The sequence below is a fragment of the Callospermophilus lateralis genome, chromosome 3 (genome assembly GCF_048772815.1).
Source record: "Callospermophilus lateralis isolate mCalLat2 chromosome 3, mCalLat2.hap1, whole genome shotgun sequence".
In the NCBI taxonomy this organism is placed as follows: Eukaryota; Metazoa; Chordata; class Mammalia; order Rodentia; family Sciuridae; genus Callospermophilus; species Callospermophilus lateralis.
The window spans coordinates 81001340-81014741 of record NC_135307.1 but is presented as its reverse complement, the minus strand read 5'-3'; the positions used below and the strand labels follow the sequence as shown (position 1 = coordinate 81014741).

Sequence of the window (13402 nt, the reverse complement as noted above, 5' to 3'; positions counted from 1 at the left end):
GAATGAAAAAAGGGACCTTGCCCCTAAGGCACTTGGGGCTAATAGTGTGTATAAGACCATCTCTAGTATGCATTTACCATGACATTCATATGACCCCCTCACCTTCATCTCTATCTCTGTGTAGCTACCTCCTGTAGCTAGTGATCATGAATTCCCATAAAATAGAAAAGCAGGATTTCTCTGTCTGTTCACGGTCGACATGGCCCCTCAAATATAGAGAAGAGCTGAAAGGAAACTCAGAGGAGTTGGTGCGCTAGAGACGATCCTAGGATTTAGAAAGTCTGGTTCCTGTGTTTTTCATATGTTGTGAAGGAAAAGCTTCTCTTCTACCCTCCTACCTTTTATAACTGATACCTGCAAATTGAACAAAGACTCTCAGAGCAGCAAGAGAAAAAGATCAATTTTAATCTCCTAATAGAGAGTTCACAAAGAAAGGGGACTCAGGAAGGAGGTTGGCATTTGGAACTTAGATGCCATTTTATTAGGGGGAGGGAGATGATAAGGGTACTCCCTGGAAAACAGATGACTCTGGGGAGAGATAGATGAATGGGTCCCTAGGTGAGGAGAAGAGAGATGTGACTAGATTTGTGACAGAGTCTGCTTGGGTGTGGTGCTGACATTTCTCTGGTGCTAAGAATCAGTCTTCCCTGGGAAGGAACAGTTGGATTCTTTGGGGAAGCTCTTTTTTTAAGCAGATGATGGGAATTTGGAAAAAGTCCCTTCCTGCATCAGTTATTTGCCAAACTTTTTCAGTTCAAAATAAACCTTATGCCTCTGTGGCATATTCTGGACCCCTTGCAGACAAGAAGTTGAGGGCTCAAGTTTAGAAGAACTCTGTGAACAGGGTAGGGCAGTGGTGCCTACACAGGAAGAAGGAAGAGAGTGAGTTACTGCACTCCTGGTTGCCTCTCCCGCTAGTAAGCAAAAACATGGGCTTCCTGGAAGAACTGGCTCAGAGAACCAAAACATAAGGGAGCATTTTGATGAGGGAGAGGAGGAAGGTTGCCTGAGAATGAGAAGAGTTCTCCAAACATGCAAGATTGAAGATTTAGAAATCACAGAGCAGAGACACAGCCACAAACCAGAATAACTCTGACATCCAGACACAAAGCTGAATTCGTGAGGACCCCGTAACCAGGGAAATGTTGCTGGGCAATCAAATAATAGAGAAGTTCTCATTGGAAAGGTGTAATTTATTACCTTGAGTGAGATCTTGTAATTTTTTAGAATCTATCATTCTCTGAAATTACTGTCAAAGGCAGAAGTTAAATATAAGCTATTCAGGCATTTCACCCCCAGGCCTCCCAAGGGCATGGTAACCCTTGACAGTGACGCATTGTTAACTAGAGCACTTACCGCCTGGCCTTGGCAGAGCTGCCTGGGTGCTGCCCAGTCCCTTGCAGAGCACAAGGAGAGGGAGCCTAACTTCCAGCACCTTCCCTGGGAACTCTAGACTCCCAGTAGGTGGAGCTAGTATTGCTTTGTCCCAGGTATTATAACTTGGCATTGTTTGCAGAAGTCCCTTTCCTCCTCAACCAGTGACATTTTCCCTTTTTGTTGGAGCATTCTGGTTCCTCTGACCTGAAAATCCACTTTCAGGCTGTGATCAATTGTGGAGCACTTATGTTATAGATTACCTTAATTAATAAAATCCATGAGTGATTATTGTTTGCTAATAACTTCCCCATTTGCTCTTTATCAAAGTATCATGCTACTTACTTTGACGTTGCCATAATTACGTCAATTTCTTAAATGTTTTAAATTGAAACACAAATAGTGATGATAACACATTTTTTAAATGTGTTATTGCTACCTTTCTCTATGATCTTTTTGCTTTATCTTTTTAAATTTATTTTTTAACTGGTACATAAAAGCATAAAAATTATGGGGGTGACTTGAAGTTTCTATTATCTTTTTATACATCACCTATTTGATATACTTTATCTAAACAAATAATGTTCTCCATGAACCACACCCCCCCACCAAAAAAAATCAGGGTTCTTCTTAATAGTAGGATTTTAATAATGGACACACTAATAATAAGTAGAATAGAGCTAGGACTTTGAGGCCAGGCAGGTGATACAGAAGTGAGAAAGGCCAGGCATGTAACCCCTACTAAAGCAGACAGTGGTTCCTAGCCGCAGTACCTGTGGGCCCAGCATTGGCCATCTTCCAAGTGGACAGAAGAAATTGGAAATCTGGGTTTTTGTATGCTCTCATTTCTTAATGACTATCAACCAATAAACATGGAAATAATAACAAAACAGGAAAAAAAGAAAATGGACCCTCAGTTTTGACCTCTGAGGAGAAAGAGCAAAGCAGGAAGACGGCAGTTTTCCTTGGAGGCAGTCAGGGGAGGCTTCCCAAAGGCAGTGACATCAGAATGACATTTAGAAGGATGAATGCTGAGGATCCTTGCCAGACTTCGAGGAGTGGGGGAGCGTGTGGTGAGGTCAGGGTAGTACGTGTGAAGCTGTGGAACTGTGAGATGCTCTGGTCTTTGGGGAGAATTTGAAGAAGTCTGCAAAGGAAGTGTTTGTGGGAACTGTGATGAGAGAACAGCTCTGTACACCTGGCTACTAAGCCTAGTCTTGTCTTAGGAGTGTCAAGGAGCTCTTGGAGAACACTCAGGAGCAGAATGTTTCAATGGGATTTTTGTAATTGTAGATTCATTGCTCCACCTGCGGCAGCATAGATTGGTGAGGACTTAGACAATTCTGAGCCCCTTACAGTGGTCTGTGGAGAAAATAATGAGGTTGAGTGATGGGAGGGGGTCCTTCAGAAAGGCACTTAGGAAATGAACATGATAGATTTCATTTCTGATTCAGAGAGCAGGTGATGTCAAAGGAGAGGTAGAAACCAGGATGAATTCCACATTTGGGGCAGTAGTGGGACTCTTTAACAAAGAGATAAAATAAAAAACAGGAAGAAAAAAACAAAGATTGTGAAAGAAAGGTAATGAACCCAGCTTTGGGTAGCATATGGAGATCACTTTGATGAAAAATCCTACCGGCAGGAATGGTGGATCTGAACTTCAAAAGAGACCATGGCTAGAGGTGCACTGACTTGTGAGTGGCCCTCACTGGGTGGATGTGTGTGGTATCTCCCAAGGAGGGACCATGGAGCAAGGGAATAAGATGAGGTGCACATTCACAGATGAACCTGCAGCATGAATATCTGTAGGGAGGACCTGGAAGGAATGGTCAGAGAGACCTCAAGGTGCAGAGAGGAAGCTGAGAGAGAAAGAGGCAGGCAGGAGGCATGTGTATTATGCAGGGTGAGGTTGGAATGCTGATGCCAGTGAATTCAAATGGGGCACCGGAGCGCTGTAGAATTTATGATATCAGTACAGTTGATTTATATGGTTCTGGGTTTTCACTTGCTCCTTTTCCTCTAGGTTGTTTTGCCACCTCACCTGGAGAGGATCCGAGACAGACTGGCTGAAAACATCCATGAGCTTTGGGGGATGAATAAAATAGAGCTCGGCTGGACTTTTGGCAAAGTATGTGTTTCGGTGGACAGAGAGGTAGAGTCTTGTGTTGTCGTGGTACCTGGAAGGGTTCTTCAAAGACTCGAACGAGTGCGGGCACCTTATGAGCCAAAACTCAACTCCTTCTTCCTATCACCTGTCCAGCAGCCTGTTGTTGGTCCACCAGAAGCCCTGAAGAGACCACTTCTCCACAGACAGAACCAGGAGTCCACCTCCTGACTTCCTTTCAAACCCTGGTTTCTTTTATTCAGGGACAACCAGGTGCAGTTGCTCAACACCCTCCTTAGGACATCCACATCTCTTCTTCCCCTTGAAAAGAGCTGTCCTCTACATGGGTGGGGAAACCTGCCTGATTGATTGCTTTTGAATCAGAAGTTGTTTAACAGCCTCTCAGATGTAGCACTAAGATTAATGGCCACACGGGGAGGTGGGGGAATCTCTTTCACTAGAAAGCATTTTTCACAGTAAATGTAACGTAACTTTATCCTGTGATTTGTATGAGGTTTGCATTTGGAGGCAGAAGGACAGGTGAGTTCCAAAGCTTCCTGTGACCCTGACACCCGTGATATTGCAGCTTAGTTACTGAAAGCTCCTTCCACTCTAACACTTCTGTATTTATAGAGCTCCCAAAAAAGATTCTCGTTAAGTATGACCATCTCTTTTCTGTATGCTCTTGTAATACCAGAAACCTTTCCTTTAGAGAACTTAGCATAATTGCAGTTTTGCATTTATTCCTGTGAATATTTTGTTACAAGGCTGGGGCTGTCTGCCTTCATCATAGAACTCATAACATCCAGCTCAGTGCCTGATGTGTAGTTCATGTACTCAAAACATATTTGTTAATGAATGACTTGATGTTTCTGTTCACACTGTTCAATAGAGTATGCCTGAGCCACATGTAGCTACCAAGCACCTGAAAGGTAGCTAGGCTAGATTGAGATGTGCTCTAAATGTAAATTACATACTGAATTTTGAACACCTAGTAAGAAAAAAAATAATATATCTCAACAATTTCTTACATTGATTACTTGTTAAGATGATAATATTTTACATAGGAAATATATATATTGTCAATATTTCACCTGTTTCTTGTTTTTCTAATGTGGCTGCTAGAAATTTTGAAATTACAAACACAGTGCAATTTGCAGCTGGCGTTAAATTTCTGGTGGATACTGGTCAAGATTCTGCAATCCTTTCTGTTATAAGGAGTGCTGCCCCTCCGTAACATTATGGTCACTTGAATTTTGGACAAACAGAAACATGGCTACCACACATAAAATTACTTCTCTCAGAAAGTATGTTCTAAATACGAACATCTGTGTAGAAATAGATCCAGGGAGCACAAGCCATTGGCAACCGGGAGACTGTGTGTGTGTACCACTTAATAGAGAGAGGAGTACCAGGTCACCCATCACCAAGTGGCTATCTTTGTCTTGCTTGATATGGGTTGCCCAGGCCATGTTTCAAAGAGTGTTTATTTCTGTTTTCCAGTGCAGTGCCAGCTGTCAAAACTTAAATTATATTCTTTCTTATGTTGTCGCCTAGATACGGGATGACAATAAAAGACAACACCCCTGCCTTGTGGAGTTTTCAAAGCTCCCCGAAACTGAGAAGAATTATAACCTGCAGATGTCAACTGAAACCTTAAAGTGAGTGTTTAATTGAATTGAAGTTGGACTAAAGAGTGAGTGGATGATTTAATGCATTATAACTAAACTGCAAAGGTATGTCTCTCTTGCCGGAAAACACGACATATCCTGATAAATTAGCAGGCGTGGTGATTATTCATGCGACAAAAGGATTTAATATAGTGAATAGCCAATCCACCATTATTATTTAGTGTGTGTACTTCGTCAGAGACTATTTTTTTTTTTATTTGCTAGGAATGGGGAAAATGTGTAGGAGGCAGAGAAAAAGAAGAGAAACAGAAGCAAAGGACAAAGTGCCTCCTATAGATAAAGCATATCTAAAAACAAATGTGAGGGTTGAGGTTGTGGCTGAGTGGTAGAGTATTTGCCTCGCACGTGTGAAGCACTGGGTTCAATCCTCAGCACCACATAAAAATGAATAAATAAATGAAATAAAGATGTTATGTTCATCTATAACTAAAAAAAATGGGGAAATGTGGCTTGATTCATTAAAATTCAATTTTTAAAACAACTCTCAGCTTCATCCTGGGGATCCCATCCAGGGTCCTAAATAAAACTGTCACTGTTATAGTCCAAGTTTATGCTTATTGCCTATTCTGGGTTTTTTTCCCCCCTCTGTTCCCTAGCTGTCCGTGCAGAACATTCTGATATCATTTTGTTGATAGAACAGTGCTCGGTGAGGTGCTTTGTCTCCAAGCTCACACATGTGATACCTTCAATTGCATTGATGCTTCTCGAGGGAGCAGCTGTGTACACCATGGTGTCAGGCACAACTCGTGGCTGTACACATACACAGCAAATATTTGCTGACCTGTGGGTCTGATATGAGAATCCTATCTGTTCTGTGGAATTGGAAGCCAGCAATAATTCAAAGTGAAATTACAAATGGGAAAATGACTCACAGAGAAGCAATTAGCAGGCTTCTCTTTTGTTGTTCTGGTTATCATCTGCATCAGAAGTTGGCCAATGGTGGCCCATGGGACAGTCAGACCATCTATCCCTATTTCTGTAAATAAAATTTTATTGTAACAAAGACGAGCTCATTGGTTTACATATCATCTAGGGCTCCTATTGCTCTGTAATGGCAGAGTCCAATAGTTACAACAGAGATGAGTGAGTCCCCAGAGCCTGAAACAGTTACTATCTGTTCCTTCCAGGAAATGTTTGCCAACCCCTGATCTAAATGGATGGTTAGTATCCATTTCTATCAGCTAAGATACATGTTAGGGTTCTCGCTTTATCTTGGAATTCACTCTTGTCTTCTTCCTCTGTTACCTCAGAACCCTGCTGGCCCTGGGGTGCCACATTGCTCATGTTAACCCAGCTGCTGAAGATGATCTGAAGAAGGTCAAACTGCCCAAAAAGTAGGTGATTTTTCAGTGGCTTCAGACTGAGTTTTTAGGCTGGGGCTGGGGTGCCTGTGTCTGAAGGCAGGTGACAGTCCAGGTACTTGCTAGCACCAGCTCAGGATGTTCCTGGTTACTGGTTACTTGGAAGGCACCAAGACCCTCAAGCAGAAGCTTCTGAGCAAGAAGTCTTTCAGGGTCTCCCCTCTTGCTCTTTCTTCAGATCCTATGGTTCGTTTTGAGCTACGAAGTTTGACGACCTCAGGTGGTGGTACTATGTTTGGTCTGTAAGAGTGGCAGTTGGCAAAGGAGCTCAAAAATTGTTGATAGTCACAGCAGAGAGTCACTCCTCTGGCACTGGGCCAGCTTTGTAAGTCCTTTGTGGAAATGTAAGGCTCTGCCAAGATTTCTTTGGACCCCTAGATCTGTATGTGTCCCACTGTCCCTCCCACCCCCAACATTTAGAGTCACACTATCTCACATTCAGACACTTGCTCACTTGCTCATTGGCTGCCTCACTGCCTGCTCCCATGTGTGCCAGCCCTGGGGACACACGTACTCACACACAGGTGTCTTGTTACTCTGGTGCCAAGGTAGTGCCAGCTTTACAAAAATGCTTATCTTCCCCATCTTTCCTCCTAAACTCCCAAGCTGCCAGGCTCTGCACACACACAACTCCTGTGGCCAAGGAGAACACATCTGAGAGATGGCAGCTGGAAGGTCAGGCTACTAGCCCGGGTTGCTGGGGTTGGTGCTTATCCATGCATGCTGACTCTGCCCAAGAGCAGCAGGCCTGCTGAGGAGGTGGACTCTGGAAGCTGTTGCCGCCTCACGAAATTTTAGTGTTTTGTGCTTACAATAGACCCTGGATCTCATGCTGCTCTGTTTCCTGGAAAAAATGGCCTTGGTCTATCACATTTGGCTTCTGGCCCCTGTCAGTGATCTGAGGTCATGGGCATCTCTCAACTTGCATTCTCACATGGCTATGATTAACTTCTCTCTTGAGATTCACTCCAGAGTGCCCTGGCCTTAATCCAGTCACACACTGTATCTACCTCACCCTCTGAACTCTTACATCTTCACCTTAGCCATGAGATTACAGACATTTGAGACTGGGAATCTAGATCTGGACAGCTAACTGCTAAGGTCACTTCAAGCTCACAGATTCTCTGCTGCCATGATTTTTTTTTTTTCCCCAGAAGTAAAAGTTTAGCTTTCCATTTTATGCTGATTTATGAGAAAACATTTGACTCGAGGTCTTGTCCTTGCCAATCTGATTTAACTTTTTATGTTTTCAAAGTAGGATTAAAAAGCTGGTATAATATTGCAGCATGATGAACGTGCCTATCATTTTGTGAGGCACATAGAGAGTTTTGTTAAAAATAAGAGTAGAGGGGCTGGGGATGTGGCTCAAGCGGTAGTGCGCTCGCCTGGCATGCGTGCGGCCCGGGTTCGATCCTCAGTACCACATACAAACGAAGATGTTGTGTCCGCCGAAAACTAAAAAATATTTTAAAAAATTCTCTCTCTCTCTCTCTCTCTCTCTCTCAAAAAAAAAAAAAGTAGATTTGCACAGACTCTCTATTTTTCCAGCAGTCTTCTCTGAAATCTATGCCATACATTGGTTAGAGTGACAATAGATTAAGGGCTTTATCTGTGAAATTGAAATAGAACCGAGTTGTCCATCAGCCACAGAAGGGAACTTCTGACTGTGGCTTCATTGACCCAAGTTTGTTAACCATGGTGCTCTTGATCTAAAGTCTAGATAGGGAGAATCATAAAGATCTGTTCAAAATATATCTATTTTTGCATCTACTTGTAGCTACATAATGTCCAATGGCTACAAGCCAGCCCCTTTGGATTTGTCTGATGTGAAGCTGTTGCCGCCTCAAGAAATTTTAGTGGATAAACTTGCAGAAAATGCACACAATGTTTGGGCAAAAGACAGAATAAAACAAGGATGGACCTATGGCATTCAACAGGTGAGAAAAGCTGGAAGAGTTAGGAAATATGATCATCCATCAAAGTGCCGTTTTTCTCTGGAGAGTGATAGATGGGAAGATGGAGATTGTCCTTGCACTGTCTCTTTCACATCCAGTGTACTGGATGGAATTTGTGATGGTCACATTGATATTGACTTCAGGCATAATTCCAATTTTGTAGGAATGGATAGGTTTGCCTCCTCCCCCCACCTTTTTTCTTTTTTTCTCCCCCAGAGATTCACTCATCTGTGTTGCCCTGCACATGTATCCACTAGCTGCACTTTCTCTTTTTTATGCCTCTTGCATTGTGGAAAATTGAGCTTTCATTTCACTCCCCAAAACCAAGACTAGGAGCAAAATAACATCATAAATCAGCAGGATTTCGGGAATGGTTCCAACGATGAGGGTGAAAGGGGGAACCTAGCCCAGAAAGGGGGCAAACCAGCATGACCAGAAACCTGTGAGTCCTTATCTCAGTCCTTTGAACAGAGAATTCCTGGGCAGAGTTCCTGTCTTGAGAAGGAGCTTAATATCCAGGTCACAGCAGGGAATCAGGTAGTTTAAAGCCATGGTTCAGTCCCAAACCTTTTTCCTTAAAATTCTTCCTAATCACCAGTAGTAGGTTAGTATAAGGGAAGTTTGGGGGTGACTGTGTGCACATGAGCCTCCAAACTCACAAATAATTGGGAGTCAAGAGTAGTGCAGCCATGAAAACCATAAAGGGTGAGAGAATAAGTTCAAAGAGCATGTCATGTGGGTTAGTACAGATGACTTGTTCTGCAGTCATCCCTACTGTCTTCTGGGTACCTCCTGAGGAACTGAGGACTCTATATCAGGTGTGTACTCTTGCAATGAGATGGACCCACGCTGGCTCTGCCACCTCTTCTGATGTTCCTTTTCCAGGCCTTAATAAAAGGCTCTTGTGAGGAGGCCATCACAGTCCATGGAGGCATGAATTTCTGGAGGGGAATAGTTATGCAAATCCTTTCTGCCTCACTTTGGGACTGGAGGTTTCTAACCAATTTTGTGACACTTCATTTTATTTGCAGGCTGGCACTACTAAAATGTGTTATTTAATGCTAGCTTTGAGCATTAGTAAAATTTTTCCATTTATACTCATTTAATCCTGAAGAGATGTGGCAAATTTGTACATTGCTAAATATCAAGGCACATGGGGAAGAGCTAATAGACTGGTACAAGCCAGCCAGGCAGCCAGGAATGTGTGAGTGGGACGAGTTATTTGTAAAGTTGACATGTGTTTTCTTGGCACTTCTTTCCTGCGACTTCACATAGGATTTGAAGAACAAAAGAAATCCCCGTCTGGTGCCTTATGCATTACTGGATGAGCGTACCAAGAAGTCCAACAGGGACAGCCTGCGGGAAGCTGTTCGGACCTTCATTGGTTATGGGTATAACATTGAGCCATCAGACCAAGAGCTAGGTAATGAGCTCAGATTCTTTATTCTGAGCAAATTTTGCTAAATAGTCCCTCTTCTGGGAAAGTGCTGATTTTAAATGTGTTTTACTTGTACTATTAGGAATGGCATTTTTTTAAAAAATTGTGTTATTTTCTTAAGGTGGGCAGTGGACCACGTTTAATGTAAAGCATCATCACATTGATGTTTCTATGATGAGCCTTTCTGTGACCCAAATCCATGGAAAATACATTATCTTCTAAGGAAGCTAAGATTTTCAGAACACCTGGTCACAGAACCATGTCACCTTCTCTCTTGTTCTTTAAAGATACATCAGCTTACTTTTAGAACCAATAATCACATCTCCAAGAGTTTAATTCTAGTGATAATTAAAATTGCCAGCTTATAATTGATGAACATGATGTTACTATTGTCCTTTACCCCAAGTGGTACCATAGGCCCCAGGGGCAGAATTAGAAGTGGTTTGCAGGATAGCTTTGAAATCGAACCTGGATCCAAATCTTTCACTCACTTGAATGAATGATTAACCCTCTCTGAGCCTCAATATTTATTTTTTGTCTTTAACATAAAGACAGTGCCACGTTCAGAACTATTGTGAGGACAGAGAGAGATGGCCTCTAATAGATCTGCTACAAAGTTATCACTCAGTAAAATGGGGTCTTGTTATGAGATGATGGTGACGATTGTTGTGCTATAAACAGGATGTTACAGCGCACAGTGGGAGCTCTGTGGCCATCTTGGTTGTCATCCAGTTCTTTTGAGGAATGCTACTTACTTATTAAAAGACTATCTACTCTCTTTCCCTCTCACACCCTTCTACTCGCTGTTCTCACAATAGCTGATCCAGCTGTGGAGAAAGTCAGCATAGACAAGATCCGATTTTTCCGGGTGGAGCGGTCATATGCAGTGAGGTCTGGAAAATGGTATTTTGAGTTTGAAGTGGTGACCGGAGGAGACATGCGAGTTGGCTGGGCAAGGCCAGGCTGTCGGCCTGACATTGAGCTGGGGGTTGATGACCAAGCCTTCGTGTTTGAAGGCAGCAGGGTGAGTCAGTATAGTATCCACAAATCCTCAATACAAGCTTTTCTTCTCCACACCTTTCCCTGGAGGCTGGAAATACTGAGTGTCTGGATCTTAGGTCTCCAAGTGAGAGGTCCCCACCACTGGCTAATGAGCACTGAATGAGCATGGCCTTGTGATTGTTTCTTTGCTCTCTTCTGGCAAAGGTGAGGGCTATGCCCCAAATCCTTTCTGTAATTGCTTTCATATCTGTCTTTTCACCCAAGCCATCAGCTCCACTCCACTTGTTGAACACTATGTAACTGTTATGCTGGAAATGTTACCACTTTGCCCTGGCTACTATCATAGATAACTAGGAATTAGGAGACTCAGGCCACCTTTTTTGATGAGCCTATGTGTCTTCAGTTTCATTTGATTGTAATACAGACCACTTCTCTCTGAGATATCCATGTAGAGAGGTGTGATCTCATGGGATCATGCACAATGTTAGGAGACACTACTGCTGTGGTCCTTTCTCCAGTGCAGGAGCTTCTAAGACCTCCATTTCTCTAAGCCCTGGGGTCTTGTTTTGCAGGGCCAACGTTGGCATCAAGGGAGTGGGTATTTTGGGCGAACCTGGCAGCCAGGGGATGTAGTTGGATGTATGATTAACCTGGATGATGCCTCCATGATCTTCACACTGAACGGGGAGCTGCTGATCACCAACAAAGGCTCTGAACTTGCCTTTGCTGACTACGAGATTGAGAATGGTAAGTCTACTTCCCTCCCCCATCCCAACTCCATGGGGTTCAAGGAAAACCCAGGGCTGAGGGGGCCTTTTACCTCCTTATTTGGAGTACATTCCCTTTGTATATTTAAAACTCTAATGATGAAGACTTATTCCTTAAGCTATCATTTTAAAAGAATCATGACAAATAATAATGATAGATAATATATAAATTCTAAACTTCCATATAGATCTCCTTCTACTTCCTTCCACCTTGGCACTCAGGGAGTCCCAGGTTTTCCAGTATTACAAAGGAAATGCTCTTTGTATACGGATTAATGTTCTTTGCAGGAGAGAAAAATCAGGGAATTAAAGAATTATTCTTTTATTCTGATTTGAATTATCAGTCTGCATGTTTGTGTAATTGAACTTGATGCTTTGATGAGAACCATTGAAACACGAAAGTTAGACTTAGCTGTTCCCTTGAATGAAATAGAATTTATTTTGAAATTCAAACATACTGTGAAGCCAAAGCAGAGTTGTACTTATTAATGGCCATGAATAGACCACAATCAGCACAGTGCTTCCAGCTAGACAAAGGAGCAGTTAGAGCTTGTTATTTCCTGTCTACATCACTGTGTTCCCTATGCAAGATTGCTGGCACATGGGGAAAGAAGCGTTGGACTGCAAGTCAATGGACTTGCTCGTACCAAGCTGTGTGGCTCCCAGGGAATCTCCGCTTGAGGCCTGGGTTTTACTTTCTACATCTATACCAGGGAGTAAAAGGATAGATGAAATAAATTCCAGTGTTCTTCCCAGATATGAAATTCTGTGACAGTGACTTAATGCCTGCTGTGTGCAGGCCCCAGGGCTCAGTGCTGTGCCACTTTCTGCCTCTTGCTGACAGATGAGGAGGAGGCTTCTCTGAAACAGGTGACCTGGGCTCACACCCTGCCTCTGCCTCCATCTCCTCCATACTCTCCCGAGCCCCCAACATCTTAGTTGACTTTTTTAAAACCTCTTTGGGCCTCATACTCTCCCGAGCCCCCAACATCTTAGTTGACTTTTTTAAAACCTCTTTGGGCCTCATTTCCCCCTCTGTAAATGATTAGGGCTGCTTGTAGCTCTAAATGTCTGAGACATTACAAAAGAAGCAGTCCCCACCTAGAAGGCAAGAGAGCACAAATATGAAACCATGTACATGTAATGTAAATGTTCTTTATTTGCAGAATGTATTAAGTTTTGTAAGTGACTTTCACACTTTTTGCAGAGACCCATTATTGCAATGTGCATATCCAATTATACCTTTCAAGAGCTCTAAAGATATTTGAGGGAATAGAAAGGTGGAGATTCAATATATTTTCCTAGAGAAACAAGATGACTAACACCTGATGGGCTTGTGTTTTAATGCCTTCTGAAGGGATTTAAAAATCAGAAGTTTTAAAGAAAACATTCTATTTTGGGAGACGGGTGGGGAAACATTGCTGGCAGGAGTGTCTTGTGTGCTCGTTCAGAGGTAAAGGAGAGGGAGGGCTGTAGGTGGCCATCAGAGCAGTGTAGAAGGGGCCATTGCTCCCGTGCCTCCTGGAGGCCAGGAGGAAAATGAAAAACTGGAATGTTGGAGTTCATCCCCAACAAAAGAAGCTCCCTGGGATAGAAAGAATCAAGAGACTGAGGACCTTTCCCTGGCTTTACCATTGAATGAACTAGAAGACATAACCTGTCTGTTAGTCTTTGGGTCAACTGTTAGGAGGAGGTAAGAATTTTCTGGGC

At 42.9% G+C, this 13402-nt stretch overlaps 1 protein-coding gene across 1 annotated transcript in view; it reads left to right on the top strand.

The window, feature by feature from the left end:
• The window catches only part of Ryr3 (ryanodine receptor 3), a 359038-nt gene that overhangs the window by 144428 nt on the left and 201208 nt on the right, over positions 1-13402 (top strand). Inside the window, exons 21-27 of the mRNA XM_076849384.2 lie at positions 3398-3502; positions 5036-5139; positions 6420-6503; positions 8308-8467; positions 9761-9908; positions 10742-10947; positions 11498-11672. Of these exons, the coding sequence (XP_076705499.2) occupies positions 3398-3502; positions 5036-5139; positions 6420-6503; positions 8308-8467; positions 9761-9908; positions 10742-10947; positions 11498-11672 (982 nt within the window). The remainder of the gene's footprint in view (positions 1-3397; positions 3503-5035; positions 5140-6419; positions 6504-8307; positions 8468-9760; positions 9909-10741; positions 10948-11497; positions 11673-13402) is intronic.